Here is a 17065-nt window from a genome sequence, read left to right as displayed (position 1 = left end):
TAACTCAAAAGGGAGTTGAGGGAGGGGCCAGAGCTCCCCTTTTTCTGTGTATTCCCTGGATTTTCTTTCAAGAAGAAAAACATCCTTACCACGAAGACTGATTCCAGACATGGCTGGAGAGCAAACTTCTGCTAAACATATGGGCTAGGAGAAACCAGCTACTTAATTTCCTTTTTACAAGACATGCTGGCAATGGAAGGAGCTTGGGGCCTTATACTGGATAAGCTCTTCTCCCTCTTGGTTTGTACTAAAGAAATCACTGCCAAGACAGGAAGTGCTGTTCTAAGGAGCTGAGTTTGAGTCTGAGCACGAAGAGATTTCTTGATTTAAAAAAGATTTTTTATTTTTTTAAGAAAAAGTCTGGTGACCTTGTAGTGCATAGGCCACTAGTCACGTTTAAGAGATTGGATTTTGTATAGCATGTGCATATGCTGCTGTAATTAGCATCACTATGTTTATAAACTACTGCACACCTGTTTTCTTCTATTCTACTGTAATTATGGTGGGCAGAGTACCCTGCCTCACTGGTGAGGCCTCGCACCACCCAACTAATTACAGGAGAGTTTGGATTGGGTAAGCTACTATATAAGGGGCATCCACTCGTCAGTTGCTAGAAAAACATTCTTGGCAGCCTTGCAGATAGGCCCTTTCACTCTCCTGGAAGCAGAGAGCACCACAAGTGCAGTCAGCTAAGAAGGAGCAGACAATGTGGGCTCTGGAAGAAAAGGAAAAGAATTCAAACAGTGTTTATTTTTTAATGGGCACAAAGTTGCCTACTTTCATTTCTGCATTAGTATGTCTTCTTCCTTTATCATGGTTTTAACTCTGAAAGCTACAGGACCAGCTGTACCATATGCAGATTTAATCTCAATGTTGGCAAACATTCTTATCAGATATCTTTATATTGAATGTGATTAGGTTAAGAAAAATTACTCAGCTAAGACAATGCAGTGTAGACAAAGCAGCGCCTCTTCAGAAAATGGAGCTGAATAATGCCACTGGGCCATTAGGGCTCCAAAAATAATGGACCACTTAAAAAAAAAAGTGAGTGAATTCTCTCTTGTTCTGCTCCATTTGGTAGTGCCATAGGATGGGGACTGGCCCTTTAAGGGGAGTTGGCTTCAGCCCCACTTCTGCCTAGTTATCTGCCTCCCAGTTGATGGGCCAGGGCTGGTGTCTGGCTCAGGTGACCACGCATCAGATATTAATAGCCTAGGAGTAGGGCTTCCTATAAGAGGAAGCCAGCTCCATCATGGAGGAAGACCAGATGCAAGAAAAGACCTGAGGGGAATCTTTCTAAAGATGCCCAGATTCTGGAGTGGGCGTAGCAGAGCTTCCCGGCTCAGAGAGAGCTAGAACCTGATGCACAGAAACAAGGATAAGGAGAAGATACATCAGGAGGGAGGTACCTGCAAGGGAGCCAGAAGAGACCCATGGGTAGGGAGTACCAGGGAACCAGCAGTCCCTACCAACCAGATGGAAAGGCCTGACTGCAGTGACCTGCGGAGAATGGCAGGAGCAAAACCTTAAGAGAGAGTTTAGAGTCCATGAGGCGTATAATGGACTAGTGAGTCTCTAGGAGGAGGCCAGGAATTTCTAGTTTTTAATTTAAATACCTTTGTGTAAATAATACAGTTCCTGCAAGGGGATAGCAATTAGAGCACAGCTGTAGTGATTAGTTTGGCTATAGATGGAGGCAAACTGAGGAAGAGGCAGTGTCCAAGACTGGATGAGGAAATACCCTGCTATAGGCAACTTCCCTCCTTTTATCTTCCTTTTGCTGCTTCTGGCCAAAACTATCCCTATCTCCTTGATGAACTACTTTGTGATAGGCCTCACCTATACTTTACCTGAACTGGTCTGGAACAGTTTTAAACCAACTGAGGCTCATTCGGTTTAAACAGAGTTTTGGATGACAAGCCAAAGAATACTCAGTCCCCTTACTGGTTCTGGGGGACCGCATGGCTTTGGTTCTGGCTTCCTTCTTGTACCCCAGTGTGCCACCCCAGTCACTGAGGTCAACTTGTAGGCTTGTGTCAATTCTACCTAAACTTGAATGCCTTTGAGCTTGGCAGGGCATTAGCACTGGAGGTGCCTTGACTCGGAAAGTCGCTTCTATCTGTTTGCCTAGAGCACAAGCCGTTGAGCAGGGCTAGTCAAGGACTGTGCCAAATTACATTATTCAGTGAACATCCCCTTTTTTCACTGAATCATTTGCTAACATTTTTGTGGAATTTGACAAGATCCATAGCAGGTTGACTGGCAACAGAATACTCAAATCCACAAGTTACTCAGTAAATCCGGGTAACAGTATATATCTTTGGCATTCTACCAGGTGTGTTTAGGACACAGGATAAAGCCCATCTTTTAGTATTCTGCCTCAAGGGCTTAATACAGTATATAGTTTAATGCTGATAAGTCTTTCTATATTTGCACTGATTAAAAAGTTACACAGGTTATTTACTAATGTTATTCAGCATCCAGAAAATGCAGTGATGGCAGCATTTGTAAAGTGCATAGTGGTCTCTAATCCAAATTAATCTAAATTGTCTTAAAACCATATTTCATATTAACTCAGTAATGCCTTTCCAAAGCTTTAGACTCCTCTTCCTACTAGGACTTCTTCCCAACACTTTGTCTTTAGTTCATTTTCTTTATGCAGCAAATGACCTTGTATTGCTCCGTCTTTCCTATTGCAAGCTTCAGTGTTTTAAAACAGAACTTAAATAGAACTAGTGGTGCGAGCTGGCTAAAATACAGCAGTATTCAAACAACTGGAGACCGTGAACAGTTTCAATTTTCAAAAAAGAAAATATTAGTTATTGAGATTCTGTTTTCCCCCTTTTGTTTCTGTTGTAATATTTTAGTCCAGGTACCTTGTTGAAAAAATAGTACTTGCAGGTCAAAAATATGAACATTTTCTTGATTGGCTGAGGTCCTTCATTATGTAATTTGCAAAAAGGAAAACAGAATCTGAATGCTGCTGAGAAAATGGAAGAGGGGGCGGGTGTAGAAAAGCTTTTTTCCCTAAGTTCTTTATAAAAGCACCACAGAAAAGTGACTTTGAGCCGTGCTGTGTTTTTGGACACCAAGATGAGGCAGGCAATAAGCCTACATAACCACATACAACACAGTTACAGAAAGAATATACTCATTCAATGGCTTTGGAGAAGTAAACAAATAAGTAACCTTCTGGGTACTCATCTATAAAGGAACTTATTAGAGTTGTGTAAACTGTTCCCTCTTCAAGTCTGCAGGATCAATTTCTCATTTACGAAAGATTAGGTTCTTCACACTACTTGACGACTGTGCACAGAAACAAAGCATCACCAGGCACCACTTACTCTATTTTTTTTACATTCAGATTCTCCCCAAACAGTTCATTCAGCCCTACTTACAACGAGGTGAGAGATTTCAAGCCATGGAATGCATCAGGAGCAATGTCAGATATTTGATTCTTGCTGATGTCTCTGTAAAGATACGGGGGGGGGGGGGGGGGGGGGCAATGACAGGTTACTTGTAAATAGGAATTTGTTGAAAAAAGTTATATTTTTTTCAGTGTTATAAGCATTTTATTACTTATTTCATTATTATTGTTATTTGTTTGTATTACCCTAGCATGTGGGAGCCCCACTCACCATGATCACATTGTGATAGGCATTGTACAAACACAGAACAAGAAGATGCTTCCTGATCCAAAGAGCTTACAACTGCAGTTTAAGATAAGGGACAACAGATGGACACAGACAGATGGGGGAATTCAAGAAAACAATGCAACAATATTGGTCAACATGATAGGCTATGTTATCAGCGCAACAGTACCCTAAGTGTTGTCAAGCTTTTAGCAGGCATCATGGCAAAGGAGAGTTTTAAGGAGGCATTTAACGGTGAGGTGGCTTTGAGGATGTTTATGGAGAACAACTCCCAAGCAGGAGGGGCAGCATGGAAAAAAGCACAAAGATGCTTGTTTGAAAATTTAACAAGTGGGGAACCGAGGCTGGTATCATTAGCTTACCAGAGGCAGGAGTCAGTATTTCCAGACTGAGATGATAGATAGGATGGCAATAGGCCATGAAAGGCTTTAAAAGTGGAGACAAGTAGTTTATGTCTGATGCAGTAGAGAGGGGGGCACAGTGGAGGGATACAAAGAGAGGGATGACATGGTCAAAGCAATGGGCTAGGAAAATGAGCTCTACAGTAGCATGCTGAATGGATAGGAGCAGGACAAGACTGTATTTGTCAAGGCTACAGAAAAAGATGTTGTGGTAATCAAGATGCAAGATAGTGACAGCCAGGACAAAAATTTTAGCTTCATAAACAAAACAAAATGTGTTAGCCGTGTTTAGGGTTAATCATGGGTTAGAGTATATAACCATCCGAAGAAATGCGAGTACTGGGTTAATAGATAAGTCTTTCCTGTGCCAGATCTCTGTTTGGCAGCGGAGTATGCTTGTATGGGGGAACAGATAGCCCTTTCTCTGATTTTAAAGACCAGCATTAGTGCCACTCAGAACTGGTGCTGGGCAGTAATAAATTGTGCCACTGATGTAAGGTTCTTAATGAACACTCTTGCCCGTTGTGGATGAGCAGAGCACATTCTAATGCACCCCTCATCCGAGGGGAACTCTGCTGGGCATTTAAGCCTAGATTATGACCCTATTCTGCCACCAGTATGGTGTAAAGGGGCCATAAATCACTACAGAATCTGGTCAAGGCACTAAGTTTCAGTAAGGTCCTCTTCACACTCCCATTACAGCTGCACTGGGGCATCTAGTCACAACATGCTTTCACTGTTTCAACAGAAGTTTTGAAAATGCTGAAGACCCAGTCCATCCTTTATTACAGGTGGGATATGAACATATTGTGTTGGGTGCCCCAACATGGCTATGACGTCAAATCATCTTCTCTATGGTACTTAGTACATGCAGAACTTTAAGCATATAAACTGTCTTCCGTTGGAATGGTACCTGCTTACGTCAACACTGACTCTGTTCCATGATTGTTCAGGCTAGTACAATCAGACACAGGTAGTATTTCACATACTACATTTCCATTGTCACTCCATTTCTGCTAGAAGACATGTTCAGAACAGTGGATGGGCTTATGAAATAAACCTCATTTGAGTAGCAGCATCCTAACATCTCTTTAGGAATCTACAAGGAATAAGGTTTTCTCACAAAGCTCTTAACAAAGTGATTGATCTAATAATGTTTCCTTCTATAGCGTTTTGCTTCACTTTTGTCCACTGGAGTTTCATTTTTATGGTTTATCTTTAGCTATACTCACTAGAGTCAAGTCTGTGGTGAGTATAGCCAAAGAAGAACCCCTTTCATGCCCCTCTGAAATCTGTTTAGGAAATCAGTTAACATTGATTGCACTTTGTGTCTAGACAGTAAGATGCAAATAGCAGCTTCATAGAAAGAGCCAAATTTCTTGGCACAGAGTTTATACTATGGCATCTATTCAGAAATATTTTTTCAACCCATTACAATGGAGTAGAGCAATGTGATAGATCAGAACCCTAACATCTGAAAGGGGAACCTTAGTTTTAGAATTAAACATCTCAATGCAGCCTGTTTCTGTATATGTCACATTTTGTTTGAAACAAAAGATTCTGTCCCTCCTCCCCTTCTCCAATTTAGGATGTTAATCTGGGTATAACTAATGGTGCCTGAACTTGCATAAATAGCATGCTGGGAGATGACATTCACCCACCTCTTGCGGATGTGGTATGATCAGCATTAGAAGATAATTAGACACATTATTTCCTTTCCATTATAGCCAAGGCTCCAGTGCTGTTGCTTAGATAGCGAGGCTGAATCTCCTCCTGCCTTGATTGAGGCACAAGGATTCAATTAAGATTTAGCTTTTCAGTTTTTTTCCCCTTTCTATGGCCTGCTGCTTTGTGGTAGGTTCACTGCACTCTAGTGCTTGATTTACATCAGGAAAGAGCGGATACATGCTTTCCTAACCTTTCATTACTAAGTCAGTTTAGGTCACAGAGCACAAACTTCCATAGTTTTGGATATCACTAGAATCCTGAGTGAACTACAGCTCTTTAGCTGGGAATTTAATAGACTGATCAGGATTCCATTCAGGCAGAGAATTCATTAACCATCTCAAAGTCTCATCTCCGTATGCCCATGACAACACAGAAGTGATTTCCTTTTTGAAAAGTCTGGTAAACACACTCTTTGAGCAGTGGAGGGCAACCTGCAACCTGTGGGCCACACGTGGCCTGTCAGGATAATCTGCTGGTGGGCTGCGAGACAGTGTTTATATTGACCGTCTGCAGGCACAGCTGCCCACAGCTCCCAGTGGCCACGGTTTGCTGCTCCTGGCCAATGGAAGCTGCGGGAAGCAGCGCGGGCTGTAAGGACGTGCTGGCTGCCGCTTCCCGCAGCTTCCATTGGCCGGGAACGGCAAACTGCGGCGATTGGGAGCTGCGGGCGGCTGTGCCTGCGGATGGTTAATGTAAACACTGTCTCACGGCCTGCTAGCGGATTACCCTGACGGGCCACGTGGGTTGCCCACCACTGCTCTTGAGGGTGACTGCACACAGCTGCTGTGTAGGAGTAGAAATTGCTTCTATCTCTGCAGCAGGGAACAAGGCATAGCTTGTGCTTCTTGGATAGCATATGAAGATGATTTAAGTTTCTTTACTGCCCTCTGTAAGAGCTTTTGAGACAAACTACTGAATAATGTTTAGAGCTGGTTGAAAAATGAAAAACAAACAAACCCACAATTTATAAAATAATTTGAGGAACAGTTATATTGCAACATTAGTTGGATGGTTGTGAAACTTTGTGACCTGTTTATTGCTAAGATGAAAGGTGTTAATGTTAAATATCAGAAAGAAGTGCAGTTATATTGTTATAGCCACACCTTTCTGGAGGTTGGAGTCCTCAGTCTTGTGCCCAAAATGCACCTGAGAAGCACAAGTAAAATAGTAGGAGATGGCTTGGTGATGTTTCTATAAATTTTCAAATCCGTAGACTATGCAATCATGTATTTGTCTACTAGAAGGGTGAAATCTTCCTTCTGAGCTAGATCAATTGAGTTGCAGTAGTTAACCATGTGTGGAGGCATGAATAACTGTAGTGAGGTCTATGACAGATGAAAGGTTGCAACCAAGAGAAGATGGGATAAGTTCTCTTGGACACTGCTGCTTCCTGAACATCCAGTGCCAGTGAAGCATCCACTCTAAATAGTGAGTTTTAACTAAAAGCAAGTGTAACTTCTCAATCCAGGGAACAGCTATAACTTCTTCCCTCTCCTCAGGATGTTGCCCTGTCTTATTTAGATGGAGCCTCAGCTAACCAGCTCTAACTCAAGGTCTAAGCTCAGCCACACACTGGGAAATAAAAACTTCACCATCTTTTAGGAAACTGAGCTAAGTACCATCAAAATATTGAAAAAAACATCCTAACATCCTCACACGTAGACTGAAAGGATAGAACCTTCTGGTACTCCACAGCATTGACATAATATCACCCTCTGATTGCTTTCACAGAAAAAATGGAGGGACTTTTGTTCTCCTTGGTATACTCCTGTTAGGGCCCACAGACATGTTATTAATCCCGCTGATATGAAAGGCTCCTGCCATTTCTAAAGAATCAGCATGAACAAGTGCGCTTTTCCCCATATCAGAAGGTCATCAGCCAATGAAGCCAGCACAGTCTCCAGGTCATACCATAACTAGGTCTAACAGCAGAGAGAAAGGAGCTAAGAAAATCTGAAGACTTCTGATGATGCCAGAGCTGTCTAATTATCTTCTCAACGCTATCTCCCAAAATATTAAGATTAGAGACATGAATGGTGAGCCTTTTAGTATTAAGAGTGAGTTTGACCACAATTCAGGCTTGCATTAATAATACTAGCATCTTGCAGTCCCAAAGGGAGATGGCAATAACCACCAATAGTAATGGAACAAATAGATCTCCACTAGATTTCACAAACCCTGATGAGCACTGGTCCAGATTACAGATCCTCACTGTCCCATAACAATTCTGAACCTCACTAACGAGACAGAGAAATGTCACGTTTATCCTGCCACACACTGACAAGGACATCTCTTGATCTCCATAGAAGCCATCTCTTCAGTGTCAATGAAGTGTGTGAAGTACTTGGGGATTTCCTCGCTAAAAGAGGATAAATAATGTAAAATTAACATCTGGCATAATGGTTTACTGTTTCACTATCATGGCAGGAATAGTAATAAGGCTGTGTAGAATCAGAACTGCAATAAAGGCCGTCTTTCCCATATCTGTATATACATTTTTAAATTGAAAAGACCTATTTTTAATAATAAGAACATAAGAATGGCCATACTGGGTCAGACCAAAGGTCCATCCACCACAGTATCCTGTCTACTGACAGTGACCAATGCCAGGTGTCCCAGAGGGAGTGAACCTAACAGGGAATGATCAAGTGATCTCTCTCCTGCCATCCAGCTACACCTTCTGACAAACAAAAGCTAGGGACACCATTCCTTTCCCATCCTGGCTAATAGCCATGAATGGACTTAACCTCCATGAATTTATCGAGTTCTCTTTTAAACCCTGCTTTAGTCCTAGTCTTCACAACCTCCTCGGGTAAGGAGTTCCACAGGCTGACTGTGCGCTGTGTGAAGAACTTCCTTTTATTTATTTAAATCTGCTGCCCATTAATTTCATTTGGTGGCCTCTAGTTCTTATGTTATGGGAAAAAGTAAATAACTTTTCCTTATTGACTTTCTCCACACCACTCATGATTTTATATACCTCAGTCACATCCCCCCTTAGTCTCCTCTCTTCCAAGCTGAAAAGTCCTAGTGTCTTTAATCTCTCCTCATATGGGACCCATTCCAAACTCCTAATCATTTTAGTTGCCCTTCTCTGAGTCCTTTCTAATGCCAGTATATCTTTTTTGAGATGAGGAGACCGCATCTGTACGCAGTATTCAAGATGTGGGTGTACCATGGATTTATATAAGGACAATAAGAAATTTTCAGTCTTATTCTCTATCCCCTTTTTAATGATTCCTAACATCCTGTTTGCTTTTTTGACTGCCGCTGCACATTGCGTGGATGTCTTCAGAGAACTATCCAAGAGGAGTCCAAGATCTCTTTCCTGATTAGTTGTACCTACATTAGCCCCCATCATATTGTATGTATAGTTGGGGTTATTTTTTCCAATGTGCATTACTTTACATTTATCCACATTAAATTTCATTTGCCATTTTGTTGCCCAATCATTTAGTTTTGTGAGATCTTTCTGAAGTTCTTCACAGTCTGCTCTGGTCGTAACTATCTTGAGCAGTTTAGTATCATCTGCAAACTTTGACACCTCACTGTTTACCCCTTTCTCTAGATCATTTATGAATAAGTTGAATAGGATTGGTCCTAAGACTGACCCTTGGGGAACACTAGTTACCCCTCTCCATTCTGAAAATTTACCATTTATTCCTACCCTTTGTTCCCTGTTTTTTAACTGGTTCTCAATCCATGAAAGGATTTTCCCTCTTATCCCATGACCTTTGGGACCTTGTCAAAGGCTTTCTGGAAAGCTAAGTACACATGTCCATATGTTTGTTGACCCTTTCAAAGAACTCTAATAGATTAGTAAGACATGATTTCCCTTTACAGAAACCATGCTGACTTTTGCCCAACAATTTATGTTCTTCTATGTGTCCAAACATTTTATTCTTTACTATTGTTTCAACTAATTTGCCTGGTACTGACGTTAGACTTACTGGTCTGTAATTGTCAGGATCACCTCTAGAGCCCTTTTTAAATATTGGCCATACATTATATCTGCTTCTGTACCCAATGACTGGAAGATAGCTAAAGGACAGATTACAAACCATAGTTAATAGTTCCACAATTTCACATTTGAGTTCTTTCAGAACTCTTGGGTGAATGCCATCTGGTCCCAGTGACTTGTTACTGTTTAGTTTATCAATTAATTCCAAAACCTCCTCTAGTGACACTTCAATCTGTGACAATTCCTTAGATTTGTCACCTACAAAGGACGTCTCAGGTTTGGGAGTCTCCCTAACATGCTCAGTCAAGAAAACTGAAGCAAAGAATTCACTTAGTTTCTTCGGAATGACTTTACCGTCTTTAAGTGCTCCTTTTGTATCTCAATTATCCAGGGGCCCCACTGGTTGTTTAGCAGGCTTCCTGCTTCTGATGTACTAAAAAAACATTTTGTTATTACCTTTTGAGATTTTGGCTAGCTGTTTTTCAAACTCCTTTTTGGCGTTTCTTATTAAATTTTTACACTTAATTTGGCAGTGTTTACACTCCTTTTTATTTACCTAAGATTTGACTTCCACTTTTTAAAAGATGCCTTTTTATCTCCCATTGCTTCTTTTACATGGCTCTTTTTTGGTTCTTTTACTGTGTTTTTTAATTTGGGGTATACATTTAAGTTGGCTCTCTATTATGGTGTCTTTGAAAAGTGCCCATGCAACTTGCAGGGATTACATTCTAGTCACTGTACCTTTTAATTTCTGTTTAACTAACCTCCTCATTTTTGCATAGTTCCCCTTTCTGAAATTAAATGCCACAGTGTTGTGCTGTTGTGGTGTTGTTCCCACCACAGGAATGTTAAATGTTATTATATTATGGTCACTATTTCCTCTTGGATCAGATCCTGTGCTCCACTCAGGACTAAATAATACTACTTAACAGTATTTTCAAGAATAGTCTTTTATTCTTTTAGATTTATACAGGTGACTGAAAAAAAATAGCCTACTATATTTGTTTTGAAACCAAACCTAATTTGGGTACTTAAGAAAACAAGGACATACAATATATTGTTACAAAAGTTCAAACCCCTCTTGTAAGAACCATCTCTCCTGCCTAATCAGTGGCAACTGAATTAAAGTGATGCAAATAGATAGGGTGACCAGATTTCCTTATGCTGAATATGAGACACCTGGTAAAATAACTCATATTCAAGCGAGTTCAGCGGCAATCACCTAGAACCATGCACTACAAACACTTAAATTAACATCAGGTTAACTGAGCCCCTGTTAAAAATAAATACTACGTAGTTGGATTCTTTTTATTTACCTTATCTTTTTGGCTTCAGGGTTCACAATGGGAGGGGTCAGATACACACCCCGCACACACACGGGGAGAGGTGATACACCCACACTCCCGTACACGTCTCTCACACGGGGGGTGACCAACCGACCCAACCCTCCTTGCCCGGCGCTCTCCATCCTTCATGCCTGTCTGGGCCCCCAGGAAGACCCACCTCTCTTAGTACCTGGCTCCCCATCTTCCTGAGGCAACATATGGGGAGGGGGCATGCAGGGTCATATGCCCCCCTCCAGATTTCTGCCAGGCTCACACCAGAATGTGGCCAGCAGCAGCCTTTCGGCACTGTGCAGGAGGCAAGGGTCAGGAGCTGCTTCCAGCCACAGGGGAAAGTGGGGGATGGATGATCTGGCCTGTGTCTTTGCAGAGCTCATCTCTTCCCCCCTAACCTCCTGTCACTGTGACTGGAAGCAGCTTGTCCCTTCCTACCCGCAAAGTGTCGAAAGGCAGCTAACACCTCCAGGCTACTGCTGGCCACTGATATAACCCAGCCACTTCCCATCCCCCAGCTACAGCGTGGGCAGGAAGGGGCTAAGGCCTAAGGATGGATTGTGCACCAGGGCCCAGGAAAGCTGACTGCAGGGGCTTCAGCGAACCTGGTCAGAGAGGTAGCTCAGCAGGGGAGGGTGCCTAGGGGATGGAGCAGCTCCCCGCTCCCTGGGGGCAGGACCCGGGCAGCGGGGGGCAGATGAAGAGGGTGCTAAGCCTTGCCTGGGGGGCTGCTGTGGAGCCTGCAGCGTTCAGGGCATGAACAGGATGGAAATCACTCCCTCCCCCCCACCCCGGCCACTCCAGAGCTCAGATGAGGGGCAGAGAGACTTCCCCGTGCCAGCGCTGTGTGGGGCTCTGGCACACACAGGGCTCAGCTCCTCCTGGTCAGTGCCCAGGCCAGAGGGTCTTGGGCTTTCCCAGGGCGCTGGCCCAGCCAGAGTTAATAGGGGAAGGAAGGAACCTGCTGGCCAGGCTGTTGGTGAGCTGAGGGGCTGGTTCTCTGCCCAGCGCTGGGAATAGGACGTACCCCGCTGGGGGAGATATGGAGGAGCAGTGGGGCTGTGTGGGGGTGTGTGAAGGGGCAAAGCAGGGAGGGGACAGTGGGAGGGGGAGCACGTAAAGGGCTGATGGGTGGGCAGCGGAGGCGACACATAACCAGCCTCAGCCTGACACCTGCCCGCACTCACCAGCCACTACAGCTCGCAGCGCACAGCCAGTGCTGACTGGAAATAGGACGGCGAGTGGGGCCCTGCTGGCCAAGAGCCAGTACGCAGCAGGGGGCAGCGCTGATAGACCAGCAGGAGGAACAGCCAGCCCCATGCGCTGCAGCTTTGCCCCACCACCAGCCTTGCACACTTATCCCCATCCTCAGCTACTGGACCCCCCACTCACCACTGGTGGGCAGGTGGCTGGTGAGCAGGGATCCGGCCAGCAGCAGGACCTGCCAGTACTGATGTGGGGGAGACCAAAAATATGGGACAATTTGCCCATTTTTAAGAAAAAGTTGGGACACCTGCAAGAGGGCTTAAAAACAGGACTGTCCCTTTAAAAACGGGACATCTGCTTACCCTACAAATAGACATCTGAATGCAGAAGAGAAAATAATTATAACTCAAAATCTTCTCTGTGGAAAGGAATTCAATGTTTAGAAAAAAATAAAGGGGACATCAATTAATTACTTCATATGCTACACAATAGAGAAGTGAATCTGCATGTTATTAAGGATTTCATGCACTGTTAAGCATCCTGGGCCAATTCCATGCTGCTTTATACTTTGAAAAAGAGTTTATCTATACAATCCTCAGTAGTTTCAACATTTGAAAACAAAGAAGATAAAATTCAAAATAGTACAAGCTACAAGTATAATCTTCCATGTTAGTCTTAGTTTTAAACTTACATTCTCTTAAGTTTCTTGTACTGGGAAAAAGCTCCAGGAGGAACTGTTTTGATGGAATTCTGTTCCAAGCGTCTAAAAACAAACAGAGTAATATAAACATTAAATATAAGATTGTAACGCAGGAATAACATTAAATGTTATAATGTCTTTTTGTACAAATATATAAAACTATATTTGAAACAGATTTTCTTTTGAAAGCCACTAAAATTCAGCAAATGGCTTTTTTAGGAAACAAATTCATCTTCCTGACTAACCAAATTTCTACCAAAAAAAAAGGAAAACCCAATTACAGAGTATTTCACAGTAAGATGGTAAATTTTGTTCTGTGGGAGCTAAGCTTACTTTGTCCTTTCTCAAGATAGACACATTGTAAATCACCATCAGCATCTTCAGGGCCAACTGAATTAATAAAAGATTTCCGATGTATATTGTAATATTTCTCACCAAGGATAAGGTAAAAAATATCAATTCCCTCCAAGTACAAAGCAGTTATCACAAAAGGATGGCAAATTTCCACCTCAAATAAGTTGCTTTATTATTCTTGACTGAAGTAGATAAAGGACGCTTTCGAGCTGACTCAGATCTAAGACAATACTTTCTACGCATATGTTCACAACTCCCAATATAGTCACTTATCTTAAGATAGAATTTGGTCTGCAATGTCAGACCACTAGACCATGTTCTCTCATGGATAAGTAGATCTGTTTGTAAAGCACGGGGGTAAAAGCAAGGAACTCTTAAGTTCTAGACCTGGCTATGTCACTAACTCACTGTGTCACTTTTTTATTGAAGGCCTTATAAATAACTTCTTTATCAGTTTTACCATTTGTAATTTGGGAATAATAATGCTTTATTATCTACCTCACACAGGTGTTGCAAGGATTAGTATATATTTGTGATATACTTTGAAAAAAGAAAATGCTATATACAAAGCATAAGGCTTTTTGCCTCTTCTCATGCCATTCAAGAAATAAAAGGAGAGGTCCCAAGAGATGAAACAAAACACCTTTTTCCACTACCTTAAAATACTAGGGTCCATTTTTAATGCCACAGAGAGGCATCCCATATAAAACACTATGGATGAGATTAACAGTAAAATAAAACACAAAAAATTGCAAGATTGACTGAGGAATATAAAACTTATAAGCTTTTAAAATATTTGTTCATAAAAAAGTTTCTAAGTAGACATTTTAAAAGGTTCCCATAATCCTCAAGAACAGGCCGTGTGATCTCCCAGTTTAATAATAAAAGTGAATCCCAATAAGCTAAACTCAAAATACTCAACTTATCATGTTATCAAAAATTCTTATATCCAACTCTGACAGTGGCATTGAAATCTACTAAGCCTCTATTTTACAAAAAGAACTTCATAAAATCCTGAGTTTTAACTGTGTTGGCATGGTCACCAATCACTCTTGTTGGAAATGATAGAGGGTTGGAATACAAAAGCACCTCACCTATCCCAAAGGGGCCCAGGCAACCCAACACACTCCTTTCTTTAAAAGCAATCGTGGTGATAGGTGCTTAAGAAAACAATTCCCTGAGATGACATGGAGTTAATCAGCATTGATTCCTGCTGCAACCACATGGAAGAGAGAAACAAAAACGTGAAAGTATGAGTATGGAGATAAAATGCAGGGCAGCAAGAAGATGAAGCATGTGTGTCTTAAAGGACCGCAGGAGAATGAAGAGGGAGCGTATGAAGCCTATAGCTCTTTGCCTCAGAGAATATTCTCCAAATGATCTGTGCCTGCAACGAGTAAGCAAAAATCCCACTTCCCCCAATACATTTTCAGTATTTTGGTTGTCTTATAGGAAACAGTTTAGTGGAACTGAAGAGCAAGTAAAACAATGTGTATGTAGTCATTGCCATTAAGCTTTACTGTTACTATTCCTAATTTGTGGATCCATTATCTGACTTAATTATCTCAATTATTTTGTGAGTTGAGTCTCTGTACAAGATTTCCCTCCCAGTTAGTCCTAAATAGTATGGTATGCACATACACTGTGCTGCAGGGGAATGAGCAGTGAAATGCAAATTGCTGCGAATATCTGCACACTGGTGTTTTAGTGTGCATGTACTTCGCAGAGTTGCAACAGACTTTTCCTAGACATTCAGAGGTCAATTTTTCAGCAAAACCTTTTGTGTTACAAACTCACAAAAGTTTCCATGTGCACTAATTTCTATGAACAAAGAAGGGAGTTGTTTGCCCAACTACCCACTTTGCAGACACAAATTAGGGTTTCACGTGCTTCAGAGGTGCATATCCATTTCCACAGGAGCAATCAATTGAACAGAATTGCAAGACGAGGTTAGGATGGGTGAAAACTTGGCCCTGTATTAATAGTTCTTTGAAGTACACAGGAAAATGTCACACATAAAGAACAGACGCATTTATATGTAAAAGATAGCAACTCCCCTCCCCCTGCTTCTCCAACATGCGCACACACCAAATTGCAATCACCAGGGATTAAAATCCACACTTTCTGCAAATGTGAAAAATAAATAACCTAGAGGAGGACAAAGTCGGGGGAAAAAAAGAGAAATTAGGATTCCAGAGGGTTGTTTCACAGGGAGTTGGCCAGTAACACTCAGAAGCAGCACTGAGTTCTTCGCCATTCACCACAAATGAGCAGCAGATGGCCTGTGATGAAAATAGATGGTCAAGGGTGGTATCACATGCTGCTGCATTTTCAGCTTAGTTCCGCAATAAGCTCTTGATTTTATTTAATTTTTAAGAAGTCCTTTCTGTGGGGGACTAGGCTGAACAGATGATGCTTAGTGGGCCCTATCATGATAATGAGGTCATGCAAGTAGATGCATGTAGATTCCAAACTTGCCACAAAGCACAGTCGACATTTACTGTATAATATTAAAACAAGTAACTGGAAAATATGAAGTAGAAACTTGGGCTTTACAATTTCTTTATTCATAAATGCACGTTATGGAGCTGTGGGTACAGGTTGAAAATGGCAATTTTTTATAATATTAGAAATGTGAACAACATAAGTGATTTACATTACTAGTTAGTACTACTACCCTGCCTAACCTCACTAGCTAAGCAACATGCATACAGGTCAGCATTAGATGGGAGATATCCAAGGAACAATTAGGTTCTGCCAGAAGAGGCGCTGATGGTTCTGAGAGGTCACTCTTCACTCTGAGTCAGTGCTGACTCACCACTGAATAATGGGGAACAGTGCTGCTAGAAGCACAATCTTTCAAATGAGATGCACAATGGAGGTTCTTACTAGATCATGTAACACTTTGCAAAACAAAATTAAAACAAAAAAATGGTGTGTGGTAACCTGAACATCTTGGTTAAATTCTGTTTTAAGAGTAGAGCTCGGCAGAATGAAATGGATCTAATTTGCATCTTCAAGTAGACAGCATTCTTTAGCCCGTGTCCTAGTGTGTTGGATGGTGTTGCTGTATGTTGTTAAAGAGCAACTATTGTTCTACAGCAGAGGTGACTGAGATTTCAGTGGCTGGTGAAGTGATCCATTATGTATCTTTTACTTGCCTCTCTGGAATACGAGGAAATAATTTTTGAGAGACATTCTGAGATCTTCTGATGAAAGATGCAAGCACAAAAGAATAATCTGTATTGGCTATTTGAACCCTTTCGCCCCTGTTCTAGATTTCTGTACAGTTTGGATTTGAAGTGAAAATGTAAAAGTAAATAGTTGGAAAATGAAGAAAAAAAATCAGGAAAATTTGTTTCCATTCAACATCCAAATTTCATTTTCACTAATACTTTGCAACCAGCTGTATTTAACAGACACAGCACCAAACAAGTGGAATCCATGAGAACACACTGTAAAGAATGAAAGGTACTGTTAAACTTTCTCATGGGCTTTTGCTCGTCCATTCAGTTATCCTCTTCATTCTGCCATGTCAGCTGCTGCCTGAGAGCACCGTTCGTACTGCCGAGATGTATTATAGATGCTGCACTTCCTCCTTCTGATATGAACAGTGTTGTGTCTGCCTTTGGAAGTTTTACTTTTAAAGCTTCAATGACAATGGATGTCAAAGGACAAGAGCAATTTCCTTTATTCCCCTCTAATAAAGTATCAGAGCCTGGAAA

General features: G+C 41.7%; 1 protein-coding gene across 3 annotated transcripts in view; it reads right to left on the bottom strand.

Annotated features, from left to right (window-relative positions):
- SLIT3 (slit guidance ligand 3) overlaps positions 1 to 17065 on the bottom strand; it is a 768837-nt gene that overhangs the window by 232588 nt on the left and 519184 nt on the right. For all 3 annotated transcript variants that reach the window (XM_045026794.1, XM_045026795.1, XM_045026796.1), the window contains 2 exons: positions 12978 to 13049; positions 3399 to 3470 (listed from right to left, as the gene is read on the bottom strand). In XM_045026794.1, the coding sequence (XP_044882729.1) occupies positions 3399 to 3470; positions 12978 to 13049 (144 nt within the window). The remainder of the gene's footprint in view (positions 1 to 3398; positions 3471 to 12977; positions 13050 to 17065) is intronic.

The sequence above is a fragment of the Mauremys mutica genome, chromosome 8, assembly GCF_020497125.1.
Source record: "Mauremys mutica isolate MM-2020 ecotype Southern chromosome 8, ASM2049712v1, whole genome shotgun sequence".
Lineage (NCBI taxonomy): Eukaryota > Metazoa > Chordata > Testudines > Geoemydidae > Mauremys > Mauremys mutica.
The sequence above is the reverse complement of the archived record's forward strand: the minus strand, read 5'-3'. Positions and strand labels throughout refer to the sequence as shown.